The sequence below is a fragment of the Papaver somniferum genome, chromosome 9 (genome assembly GCF_003573695.1).
Source record: "Papaver somniferum cultivar HN1 chromosome 9, ASM357369v1, whole genome shotgun sequence".
In the NCBI taxonomy this organism is placed as follows: domain Eukaryota; kingdom Viridiplantae; phylum Streptophyta; class Magnoliopsida; order Ranunculales; family Papaveraceae; genus Papaver; species Papaver somniferum.
In genome coordinates, this window is record NC_039366.1 from 70,456,927 (window position 1) to 70,469,328 (window position 12,402).

Here is a 12,402-nt window from a genome sequence, read left to right on the forward strand (position 1 = left end):
GTAACTCTTAGTTACATTAGGAGAATACATGTGTAACTCTTAGTTACAGCAGAGAAATGCATATGTAACTGGTGATGTTGTTCTATTGTTGAGTGTTGAATCTACTTTGTTGAGTCTGTAACTCTGTAGCCACTCTTGAGGTGAGCATATGACTTTGTTATATACTTTTTGCAGTTAAGTTTTGATGGATATTATGCCGCCAAGGGTTCAGATGCGCATTGTGTTTTGCATATATGTTTTGATTTCCATTTGGAAGATCGATGAATATGTTTTATTCTGTTTACAGGTTAGAGATAGTATGTGGTTTTGCTGTAGTGGCCTTGTTGGACCCAGATAAACAAGTTATGGTGCTAGGAGGCAATAAGGGTATGTAACTTCCAGATGTGTAACTTCTAGTTACACAAGCTAAATAGATGTGTAATTTCTAGTTACACATGATAATTAGATGTGTAACTTTTACTTACACATCTTGTTTGAATATGTAACTTCTGGTTTTAGTGATTGAATTGACATGATTTGTGGTCTGTTTTGTACGTTGTTTTGTGTTTTCATTAGATTGTTGAGATTAGTTTTTATAGAAGAGATTGGACAGTTTTGATTATTGAATTGTGAATTTTCAATTATAACCTGTAATGGTGTATGAGGACTTACACTTGGAAGTGGTTTAGAATTGGAAATAATTAGTGATTTCTGCTAAGCTTCATTGTTGTAGTAATTGATTTTATTGAACCTTTTATGTTGCAACTTCTAGTGTACTTGTCACTATGATAGTTAGAGTGGCTGGTCATCATGTTGGTTGATTGTAGCAGGGATGTCACTAAAATTTCAGCTTGGCATGAAGCATAATATCAGGAACATATTTTCTTAATCTTTTACAACAATCACTCAAGGAATCAACGCTAGAGACATTAATAAGCTTCGAGATGCAGGAATCTACACCTGCAATGGATTCACGATGCATACCAAGAAGGTAAACCCCACTTTCTGATTTTGAATCTTGAGTTTTTGAGAATGTCGTGGTATTATCAAAATTTTAATTCATCTAATTGCAACTTTGATGGTTAGTATGAGAATAAATGCTAAATACCCACATGTGTAACTTCCAATCACACATTTCATATGCATGTGTAACTCCAAATTACACATGCCTTTTTATGTGTACTAGCTGATTATACATGCTTGTTTTAGTTTTAGGAGTGTTTAGTTAGTGAATTTCCTTTAGATTGGTAGATGTAATAGCAGCCTAATTATATTGTTTCATATACATAGTTCGTATTTGTGTAATGTTTCATATTCATAGTTCATGTATTTGTGTATTGTTAAATTATACTGTTTTCACTCTTTGTGCAATATTCTTCTTAATAATTTGATGTAATTGATTGAAATCTAGTTTTAATTGACTATATGATTTTGTATAGAGGTTGTGGTCAGTCCATTAGCATATTATGTTTCTCTAACTAATGACTGAAAATGCATTTCTGACAGACTGTTGGTTCCATTAGCTCTTTTTGGAGTTGATTTCACTGGTTAGAGGGGAAATTGCTGAGCGCCAGGTAACTTCATTTTTTTGTGTGTTATCTTCCTATAAATACATCAGTTTTGTGGAACGTTTATTATGAATACACGACACACTTGGCAAAATTAACTTTATCCATGCATACTCAGTTATCCCTTCTTAGTGTATTTTGCTTTTGATTGATCCAAAATACACTAAAGCTTGCAAGTTCATAATAAATGGCATATTCCATATGCAGGTGTAACTCCTAGTTACACTAGTCATATGCATGTGTAACTGAAATTTACACAAGCCAGATGCATGTGTATCTCCTACTTACACATGCTATATGCATGTGTAACTCTCAGTTACACAAGTGAGCTGGTGTGTAACTGCTGAGTACACGTCATATTTTATTTAGAAGATGCATCTGTAACTCCCAGTTACACTACACAGAGTATGTTTAACTCCTAACTACACTTGCTTAGATAAGTCATTAAGTGTCTTTCTATGATCTTTGTTGTTCACCTTGTAATTGTGCGTTTTGCTTCTATGGATTTTTTTTTTCATCCAACCTAACTCGTGGATGTTTATTTTGTTGCAGATACGTAAGCATTTTAGAATCGAGGAAGATAAGAAGGGAAAATGACATTTTTATTTGAAGATCTCGTAGCTTATTTCTAGGATTTCATTTTACGTATTTTGTATTTTAGCTTGTTACTGTGTTCAACAACAATTGATAAATAGAGAAGTTTTTGTAAATGGAATTATTGTTTCAATTACTGAGTATAGGTGTGTAACTTCTAGATACGCATTTATTATGGATGTGTAACTTCAAAATACACATGAGTTACACATGCAATATGCCCATGTTAACTGTTTCGTGACGTATGAATGTGTAACTATTACTACACATTCCATACAGATGTGTAACTTCTAGTTACACATGCCATACGGATGTGTAACTTCTAGTTACACATTCCATATGGATGTGTTGGGAGATGGTGGTGGTGGGAGGCGGAGGGAGGCGGCGGCGGTTGGGGGTTGGAGGTGGTCGGAGGTGGCTGGCGGTGGTGGTCGGAGGTGGTTTGACGGTGGTAGTCGGAGGTGGTTGGTGACGGTGGTTGTCGGAGGTGGTTGGTGGTGGTCAAGGTGGTTGGAACATCATCACATAATATTTAAATAATTTGGGGCCTAGATTTAAATTTTATTTAATTATGGGCTTGACAATATATAAAAGGGTATAAATGTCTTTTAATAACTCCGGGCCTATATTTAAACTTCTTTTAATTAAGGGCCTCATATTATGGGTTATCCATGGGTTGGGCCTGAGCTTAATTTTCCCTTCAGAAAGAATGATTTTTTAGGGACCATGGTTTTTTTGAGGGGACCATGGTTCTATTAGGCCACCTTCCCTATAGTGATAAGGGGTGTCCTAAAACGTTGAAATGACTAACCTACCCTTAACCTAATTTAACTTAAAACCAACCTAATAACCACCTATATATATATATATCCACCACCTCCTCCCACCACCACCGCCCACCACCGCCGATTACCACCACCACCACCTCCGATTATCACCACCACCAACCACTGATTACCACAACCACCACCGCCCACCACCGCCGATTACCACCACCACCACCTCCGATTATCACCACCACCAACCACCGATTACCACCACCACCTCCTCCCACCACCACCGCCTATTTCAGAAATGTAACAACATCAATGCAATCACAATTAAGTTCGGTTACATAATAATTTTATCGAGTATAAAAGACGCCATCCGCAACCTGATTCTGCCATGGGACCACTTCGGAGGTATTTTTCAACAAACCTTTCGCTTTAATTTGATTTTGATTGCTTCAATCGAATATAAATCATCAAAATAGGGTTTTAATAGGAGTTACAAAGCCATGTTCGGTTAGGTCGATTTTCCAAAAAAGCCCTAGTTTACTAACCGAACTTCTTGAAAACGAAGAACACGAAGAACAGTTCGGTACTATTGGATTTAAAACTAAGTCACCGAACTCTCTGTTCGGTTGTTTCGCAAAAAATTTTAAAATTACAAAGTAACCGAACTCCACCCTTAGAACCGAAAAAATAAAATAAATCCAGTCGAACCGAACTGTGTTGTTGTGGCCACTATGTTGAGTTCCAAAATAACCGAACTTAGCCAATAGAGTTCGGTTTGTTCGCAAAAAATTTTAAAACTACAAAGTAACTGAACTTAGCCAATAGACGCCGGAACTTCACATTTTTTTTGTTAAGTTCGGTAACTTCACAATTTTATCGCAGAAACCGAACTCAGAGTTCGGTTGGTTAGCTGTTAGGGTCAAGTTTGCGAAAGAACCGAACTTTGTAAACTTATATACTCTTATATTACGTAAAGTTCGGTTAGATCAAAAGTGCATGCAGTTTGCGTAAACTTCGGTTAGTTGAGAACCAACCGAACATAACGCTGTAACTCCTAGAAATTATTAGAGAGTTCGGTAACCTGCGTGTTTGGAACAAGTAACCAAACTACACTTTCAGATGAGTTCGGTTACTTGTTCATCTCACGGGGAAACCGAACTACAACTTCAGATGAGATCGGTTACTTGTTCTTCATATAAAGTAACCAAACTACAGCTTCAGATGAGTTCGGTTACTTGTTCTTCATATAAAGTAACCCAACTGTTCAAAATCCAGTTCAAATCCGGATCATTTTGAAGATTAACAAATATTCTAGGAGAGGATGGAGATGAAGAATCAGATGAGTTTTCATCATTTGAATACTCAAACTTAGTGAATTGGAAATAAATTTTATTTTCCATGTTTTTCTCCTTCATCTTCTCTAACTCTACTCTCTCAATAATTCTACCCAACTAATAATAAACCCATCTTTTAATTTAATCTCACTAATTGTTTTTAACTAAATCATAACCTAAAATTAATTAAGAGGGTAGATTAGGTATTAAATAAATAAGTAGATATGGGGTGACCTAGAATTACTTCTAATGCCTTTATCCAAAATAAAAACATGGTCCCAAAAAAATCATGGTCCCAAAAAAATCGTTCTTCACAAATATTGCTACTTGTTGGGATAATAAACAGCAACCCCTCTTGACTAACTGAATGTTTGCTATATTTAAGGCCCATAACAGGGACAGAATAATATAGAATGATATGGACCCAGATTTGGAGACAGCTGCCAGACACAGGGTTAAATTTTCTATCGAGGGAAATCAAGGAGACTTAAATAAACACAACGTCAAGGATGATGTGCCCAGTGCCCGCTCCTTTCTCTTCTTCTGAAATTAAAAAATATTGATGATTGTTTCACATGCATCAATCGCGTCACTAAAATATACGTAAAAACGCAAAATCAGAATACATTCCAACCACCGCAGATGTCCAAGGATACCAATACAGATTACAGACAAGGTAACAACTCTCTCACAGGAGAATTGTTTTATTACCATGCAAAAACATAAAGCTCTGAATTATTTTGTAGGAACCTGACCCTTAGCTAGCCAACAAATAGCGTAAATGGTCTTTCCAAAGTTACCACACTCTACAAAACATGCACAAAGATAACACATTCTTTTGGAAATATCATATATATAGCTTGAGAGTATCGTTGGGCCACTATAACTGCATCATTATTCTGGAAAGGCCTCGATGATGCAAGAAAATGCCGGAGTTCGAATGACATTGTAACGAGGAAAACCTGCATTATTCAATAAGATCTTCCATTCCGCTTCTGTTCTTTCTTTTCCAGCTGTAGTATGTGCCATCATCAGCACATCAAATATCAATCCCATTTTGTCGAATAAGTCATTTCCATCCGGACGTAATACACAATCAACGATTATGACTTTTCCGTTCTTCTTCTTTCTTATTGCTTGGTAACAATTCTTCAGTATAATTGTGCAGTCTTCGTCACTCCAGTCATGCAATGTCCACTGCACCCATATATATTGCCATTTACCAAGTGATGTTAGTTTTTGCAGTTGTATCAACAACCATTTTGAAGATACCATAAGTTTATTTAAAAGAAAATGCATTAACTTGTAGTGGTATGAATTTAGAATAGGGCATATACGCCTGGCCTTACCTTCATGATGACAGCATCAGCTTCCGGGATATCAACGAACATATCACCACCAACATGCTTCACCCCTGGGATATCAGGGCATGTAGCCACTACATGTGGTAGATCAAAATTGATACCTTGTATGTGTGGATTAGCCTCAACTATTTCAGCGATTATCGACCCGGTCCCACCACCGACGTCAACAAGCGATCCTGCTATACCACTAAATCCATCTTTATATTCAAGCAGCATCTCGTTGATTATTGTTGTAGTCGAACATCGCATTGCACCGTTTAGGAAATTATTAAACTTAGGATCAGATAAAGCAAGATCCCAAATCTCACATCCATGAGCTCTCTCAAATGGAGAACTTTTTTCTTGAACACACTTGCCCAAATATTGCCATGGCTTTAATAATATCGGATTAGTTTCCCATAAAACCAGTGGTGACAAATTAAACTTGGAATCTTTTAGTAGCCATTTTGATGATCGAGTTAAATCATAGAGAAGTTGGTTACTTTCTTGATGAATTTCAGAAGTAAATAGCCTCTTGTGAACCAGTAGTCTCATTATACGTGTGAGGTAATCGGCGTTGGGAGATGTTGATGTGTTTGCTTTTAAACTGTCGATGATTTCAGATATTGTGACAGGATGACCATGAGAGTTTATTATATCGGGTATACCAAGTTCAACTGCACATTTCAGTGCCATTGAATCTACAAATGCAAACATATGCTCCCATACCTCAGCTTGCCCTTTCAATCTTTCTTCTGCAATATCCATCTGTATATCTCTGAATAAATTGTGTTTATGTTTGATTTGGAGAACAAAGAGAAGTGGATGCACTTATATATAGAAGTGTGGGTATATATTGGCTACACATGATTCACGATATATTTATCTATTTTGGTTTGATTGGAGTTAATAGGACCTCCATATTCCTTGTGTATATTTACGAGTCATGGCAAATATATAGTTTCCTTTGTAAAAATTGCATTTGATCGATAACGATTTCATCATGGAACGAGTTTCAAACTCACGTCATTGGTATGATAATTTGCGTTCCATGTAAATAATGGTATTTGAGTGTTGCTAGCTATTTGAGCGCATTTGCTAGAGAGTGACCTAAGTGCGTGAACTCAATTGAGTAGTTTGGGACCTTTGGGTAATATAGTCTGTAATCCACTTCGAGGGAACTATTAACTTTGCTGATGATAAAGAATATGAATTCTTATCTCGATGTCTAATTATTGGTAGAGCTGACATGACTAATGAGGAGGGGTAAAAGAAACGATGCTGATAAAATGATGCTCATTCTTGTGATTAATAGATGATAAACAAGCTGTCGGATTGATCAAAAAAAAAAAAAAAAAAGCTGTCGGTCAAAAACTAGAAAAAGAAAATTTTTATGGAAAAGCTTCTTTTTCCTTGTTGGGAGTTAGCTGCACGGTTTCTTTTCGGAAAGGAACTTTCCGCACAACATTTTCACGTTATGTTATTTTCACGTAATAAATTTCTAGAAACATTTATAAGATGTGTGTTGTGTTTGTATCTTAAGCACGTACGTACAGTAATACTAATAGGAGAAGCGAAATACCATATTGAGATCAAATACTATGTAGAGATTTTTTATCGAAAACTTTAAGCCAATAGGCTATAATTTTTTACAGTACGTCGTTGTTACATTTCGGTTGCTGCAGGTTCAACTATGTCACGTCGTACGTAATCATCTAGCTATTAATGCCGACTAGCAAGGCACACACCACTTACGATATACTACTCACTTTAAATGTTTTACCGGTTTCCAGTTACGAAAAGAAGGCCAATGCAACCACCGTCACTCAGGCAATAGTAAAATGTTACATGTCACAGTCGCTCGATCGGGTGATAATGAAATTTTGCATTAATTTCACGATCAGCTGCATGATAGAGAAAGTTGATATTAAAAGAGTGAGGGGTATACGCATATATACTGGGTGAATATTACCCACAGTGCTACAGTGGAATCGGCTCCTAAAAACTTGAAAGAGTAATCAGCCTTCTCCCTGACACAACCAAATTAGCCATCATCATTGTCCATGAACTTTGCAAATTAATTAAATACCTTAAACAAAGATCGAAATAAGATCTCTGCTACATTCAGAAAGAAATGAAGGCTGCTCAAGTTTGATAATGACCATAAAAGTATATATAGAAGTGAGGTGGTATATATTAGCTAGCCACACGTGATTCACGGTATTTGAGTCTAATTCTGTTTGATTGGACTTACTAGGATCTCCAACTTCGTTTCTTGCAAATCTTCTGAGTCATGGCAACTGTATAGTTTCTTCTGTAGTTGTGTTTGAGTTTTTGAGAGGTAAGTACATGCATCTAATCAAGTGGTTGGGGCCTGCGTAATGTATTACGGTGGCCATAGTTGTGGTGAAATCGTCATTCCTCAGCAAGCCTGTGACCACCTCGAGGGGACAGTTAACTTTGAGGATGATAAAGAAAATGAATTCTTGCTTCGATGTCTAGTTAGTGTAGCTGACATGCATGAGTGGTTGGGGGTTGGGGCCTGGGGGAATAAAAGAGAATGACAGTATATCGTGCCCGTTCTTGTGGATTATTAATGCAGGATATGATGATTGAATAGTGCAAAATAATCAAGCTGCCTGTCGGCAAGATATGAGATCTCTAAATAACGGGAATGATCAAGTGACATAGTTATAATGACAGTTATCAACAACATCTCTGTGATTATAACAGAATTCACAAGCTACATTGCCATGCTTTGAATATTTAGGGGCATATCATTGAGAATGAATCTCATATAGCTACTCCTGGAATTCATGTTGGGATCCAACAACACAAGCAGAGCTTTGGTTTCTTAATCAAAATCTGTACTATTCAGGATCCCAACGCTTATCACTTTTTCTCTGCCCTAACTATTACTGATTTTGCAGGCAACTATGTTGATAGCAGAGGACACACATGACAGTGGGGAGCAGAAGGAGCCACAGGAGGAGCAAACTTAGTCTTTCAATGGGCAGAGGAAAAGCAGCACATGAACATAGAAATACATGCTGAAACAAGTGAAATCCTGGAGCACTTCAACACTCTCTACATCCAAGCAATCAAAGGAAGATTCAGTAAAAACTACCACAAGGAAAAACAGACATCAAATGAAGAATCCCTATTACATATCAAACCTGTAACTTTTGTTTTATTGGGTCTTAAACTGTTACATAGAACCCAAAATCTCCAAGCTTTGAATTTGGCTATAACTTATAAGAACCTTAGCAGTGGGTCTAATGTGTGTCTAAACAATGACCACACTTACATTATTAGCAATCCAAATCCTTAGGCTCTGCCTAAGTTTTTTTATATCAGGATGGGCAAGGTACACTCCACTTGGGGGTACACTCCACTTGGGGTAAACTGGTGCGTCCTCATTTTAATGATTTACTCGGAAGAAATCGCAATTGATATAGCCGTCGCTGATTACGATATCTTTTGTGGGCTCTTATCCAATATTTTCATTATTTTAGAAAACCTGCCAATATTTGTTTTTGCTTGACGTGGTAAACTGTACGGTTTTCGAACTTTTTATTGATCATGATTCGGGAGATCTTTCGTGAGCCCATTTAGATATTGGACAATCGCACTATTTTTGGGAAAGATGTTTCCTTTTCCTTTCGTTTTCTTTTTGTTTATTATCTGATTCGACCGTCTATTCCGAGAAAATATTTGATGGGGCAAATATAGATGGGGACATGGGGATGAATGGGAACTAGACATTTATCTTTCTTTCTCTTACTGTTTTTAGCTAATTAATTAAAATGTTGATTTTGTACACCCGAAATGCCCTTTCCTAAATCTAATCAAATCTTATTAGTTTTAACGTAATAATACATCAAAAATATTCTCAATACACCGATCAAAAAAAAGTCTCAGTATATCATAAGCAAACTTCAATTTTCTCTTCCCATACTCAGATTTTTCTGTGTTGATCGTCTTCGAAAAATCTTGACTTGCTTCATGGACTGTGTCTGGTTGTTTATCAGCCATAAGCCGTGGAGAGTAATCAATTTCCTCGTTTGACCATCTTGATCTCTCTAATTAATTACTTTTCATTACTCTGTTTTGGACCTTTCGAAAAAAAATTGCCACCTTAAATATACAATCTTCAGTTTGGTTTTTATAATTTTTCTTTTTTTATCTTGACGACGATTGTTGGGTTGATTGTTAATTACAGTAGCAACTAGCAAGATGTACCTAGACTTGGCGAGAACTCCAACACTCAAACCCTGACCATCTTACGCGTTGCTTCTCAGAAACTGTGAGTCTGATGATCATCCTTCTTTTCTCTACATGATTAAAGAGCTATGTTTTCTTATTTGAGAGTGGAGAATATTTTTGTTGGGGGCAAATCGGGTGTACAAAATCAAGAAGTTAATTAGCTAAAAACAGCAAGAAAAGGAGAGACAAGTGTCGGGTTCCTATTCGTTCCCCATGCCCCCATTTATATTTGCCCCATCAAATATTTTTTCATTCCAAAATGGTTAGCCTAAGAGCAAGTCTTATGGTGGAATCCAACATATTCCGAGCGTGGAAAAATTGTGGAAAGTCAAATCTAGTGGCTTCCAAGTTGGGATCTTTCACAGTTTTTTCAAGCCATGTTCCATGATTTCGTGGGATGGTCCATGAAATCCATGGAAGCGCTAATCAGATTAGCGTAAAACGCTATTCAGAATAGCGCGCTAGAAGACAAAAAACGCCAATAAAAATAGCGCTAATCAAATTGTGGAAGATGGAATTCTTCCACCATAATACTTGCTCTAAGTGTCAGCATTGAGTCACAAAACATGCTGAATCAGTAGTCAATTTTTGGACTCAAATTGATCTACGACACTGCATGGAAAAAGGTGAGACTTTTTTTTTTCTTTTGAAGGAAAAGGTGAGACTTTCCATTCATCTGTTTTTGTACAAAGCGAGAGGATTTCTTAATTTTCGTAAACTTTCCAACTTGTAATTATAAGAAAAAAAAGTATACAAAAGAAAGAAAAGAATAATGAGAGTAACCATTCCGGATTTATAAAAAAATGGAAGAAACGTCGCGGAGAATCAAACCAAACACTAAGTGGCTACAAGAAGGAGATAGGAATATCTGTTTTCATCAGTGGTGCTTCTATAGAACAAGATATAACAGAATGTGACAACTTTATATTGGGGGTAAGTTGGTGTCAAACAAAATTGCAGGAGCATATAGTTGATTATTACAAGACACATTTCACCGAATAAGAGATCTGTTTGCACCCAAAAATATTTTTAGGCACAAACTCGATGATTTCACGCTGATTATTGAATACTAAGGTAAAATTGGGGTTAGAAACGAATTGAAGGAAAAAAAAGAACAAAGAACACAAGGAATTTAACGTGGTTCGGCATTGTGCCTACGTCCATGGATGAATCTCCCTAAGGAGAATTATTTTATTGATTGGATTACAATAGTTTTCTTTGGGTATGATCAGCTCCAATTTTTAGGGTTTTCCGTCCTTGTATTTATACAATAATCTCCATGTTCTAGAACTTTCTTCTAGGGTTTCAAGTGGAAACGGGCCTCTGGAAATGGATCACCAAACTGGACCGACCTTTTATGGCTACTAGGCTTGGGCCGACAAATATTTCCCGCCAATAGTGATGTAGTTAGCCCGCAATGGTACCCGAATATTATGGTACAAACAAGATCATCATATCAAATTTAGAGGGTATTTTGTTCAACAACATTACTTCCATGGAGTCTGATATTTTGGATGCCGATTTTACTGAAGAAGATGTATTACTGGCCATAAGGGATTTAGGCAATGATAAAGCTCCTAGACTGGATGAAATTGACTCTAAACACAACTCAACTATCATCAATCTTGTAACTAAAAAAAATCATATTGAGACTGTGAAAGATATATGGTTGACATATTTGTCTTCTAACTAGTATATACAAGATCATTGCAGAAGTTTTGGTATCAAGGCTTAAACTTCTTCTGGACAAGCTGATTTTACCTGTTCAATGTGCATATATTGAGGGTAGACAGATTATTGGTGGTACCTTAATTGCCAATAAACTGGTAGATTCGAGACTAATGTCTGGGAATGCTGGTAGTGTGTGATCTCGAGAAGGATTTTCACATGATTAATTGTAAATACCTTGAATTTGGGTTAACACAAATGAGTTTCAGCAGGAAACGGTGTAACTGGTTGCGGTTCTGTTATTCAACTTCTTCTTTTTCAGTGCTCATAAATGGATTTGGTTACTTCAATAGTTCAAGAGGTATTAGACAGGGTTGTCCAGTTTCTTTCCTTTTGTTTAATATTGCAATAGAAGGTTTTTCGAGATTTATGGATAGAGCGGCTATTCAAGGTTTGTTCGGTGGCTTTTTTGTATCAATTACGAGTATTATTGTTAATCATCTTCGTTATGTAGATGACATTGTATCCTTTGCTGATAATAAGAAGGAGAAGTTGCATAACTTATTTTCTGATGTACAATGTATGCTTTGAGTTCATCGCTGATTTGAAGGTAAATACTTCTAAAACTAGACTAGGCGCAGTGGGAGATGTACCAGATTTACCTTCCTGGACGGCGGATCTGGGTTGTTCTTTTGATAGATAGCCTTTCATGTATTTGGGTATGTCACTTAATGCTAAGTCGGGTTGAGAATAAATTTGGCATCTAATCATTGAGAAGTTGACGCGAGATTGTCACCTTAGAGAAAGATCTCTCTATTCTAAGGGAGGTAAACTTGTTTTGCTAAAATTTATCTTGTCGCCTTTACTGACTTAT

General features: G+C 36.6%; 1 protein-coding gene across 1 annotated transcript; it reads right to left on the reverse strand.

The window, feature by feature from the left end:
* Positions 1–4,851: 4,851 nt before the first annotated feature.
* Positions 4,852–6,756, reverse strand: LOC113309124 ((R,S)-reticuline 7-O-methyltransferase-like). The gene is made up of 2 exons (XM_026557543.1): positions 5,601–6,756; positions 4,852–5,448 (listed from the first exon to the last, which is right to left on the reverse strand). Exons 1-2 carry the CDS (start codon positions 6,360–6,362, stop codon positions 5,146–5,148), a joined length of 1,065 nt encoding a protein of 354 aa, XP_026413328.1. The 5' UTR covers positions 6,363–6,756; the 3' UTR covers positions 4,852–5,145.
* Positions 6,757–12,402: the final 5,646 nt, after the last annotated feature.

Bases quoted from the DNA above. Each gene is read 5' to 3' on its own strand.
- LOC113309124 (XM_026557543.1), bottom strand. From the start codon at position 6,362: ATGGATATTGCAGAAGAAAGATTGAAAGGGCAAGCTGAGGTATGGGAG. The intron at 5,449-5,600 runs GTAAGGCCAGGC...ATATGGGTGCAG, and splicing joins CTGATGCTGTCATCATGAAG to TGGACATTGCATGACTGGAG.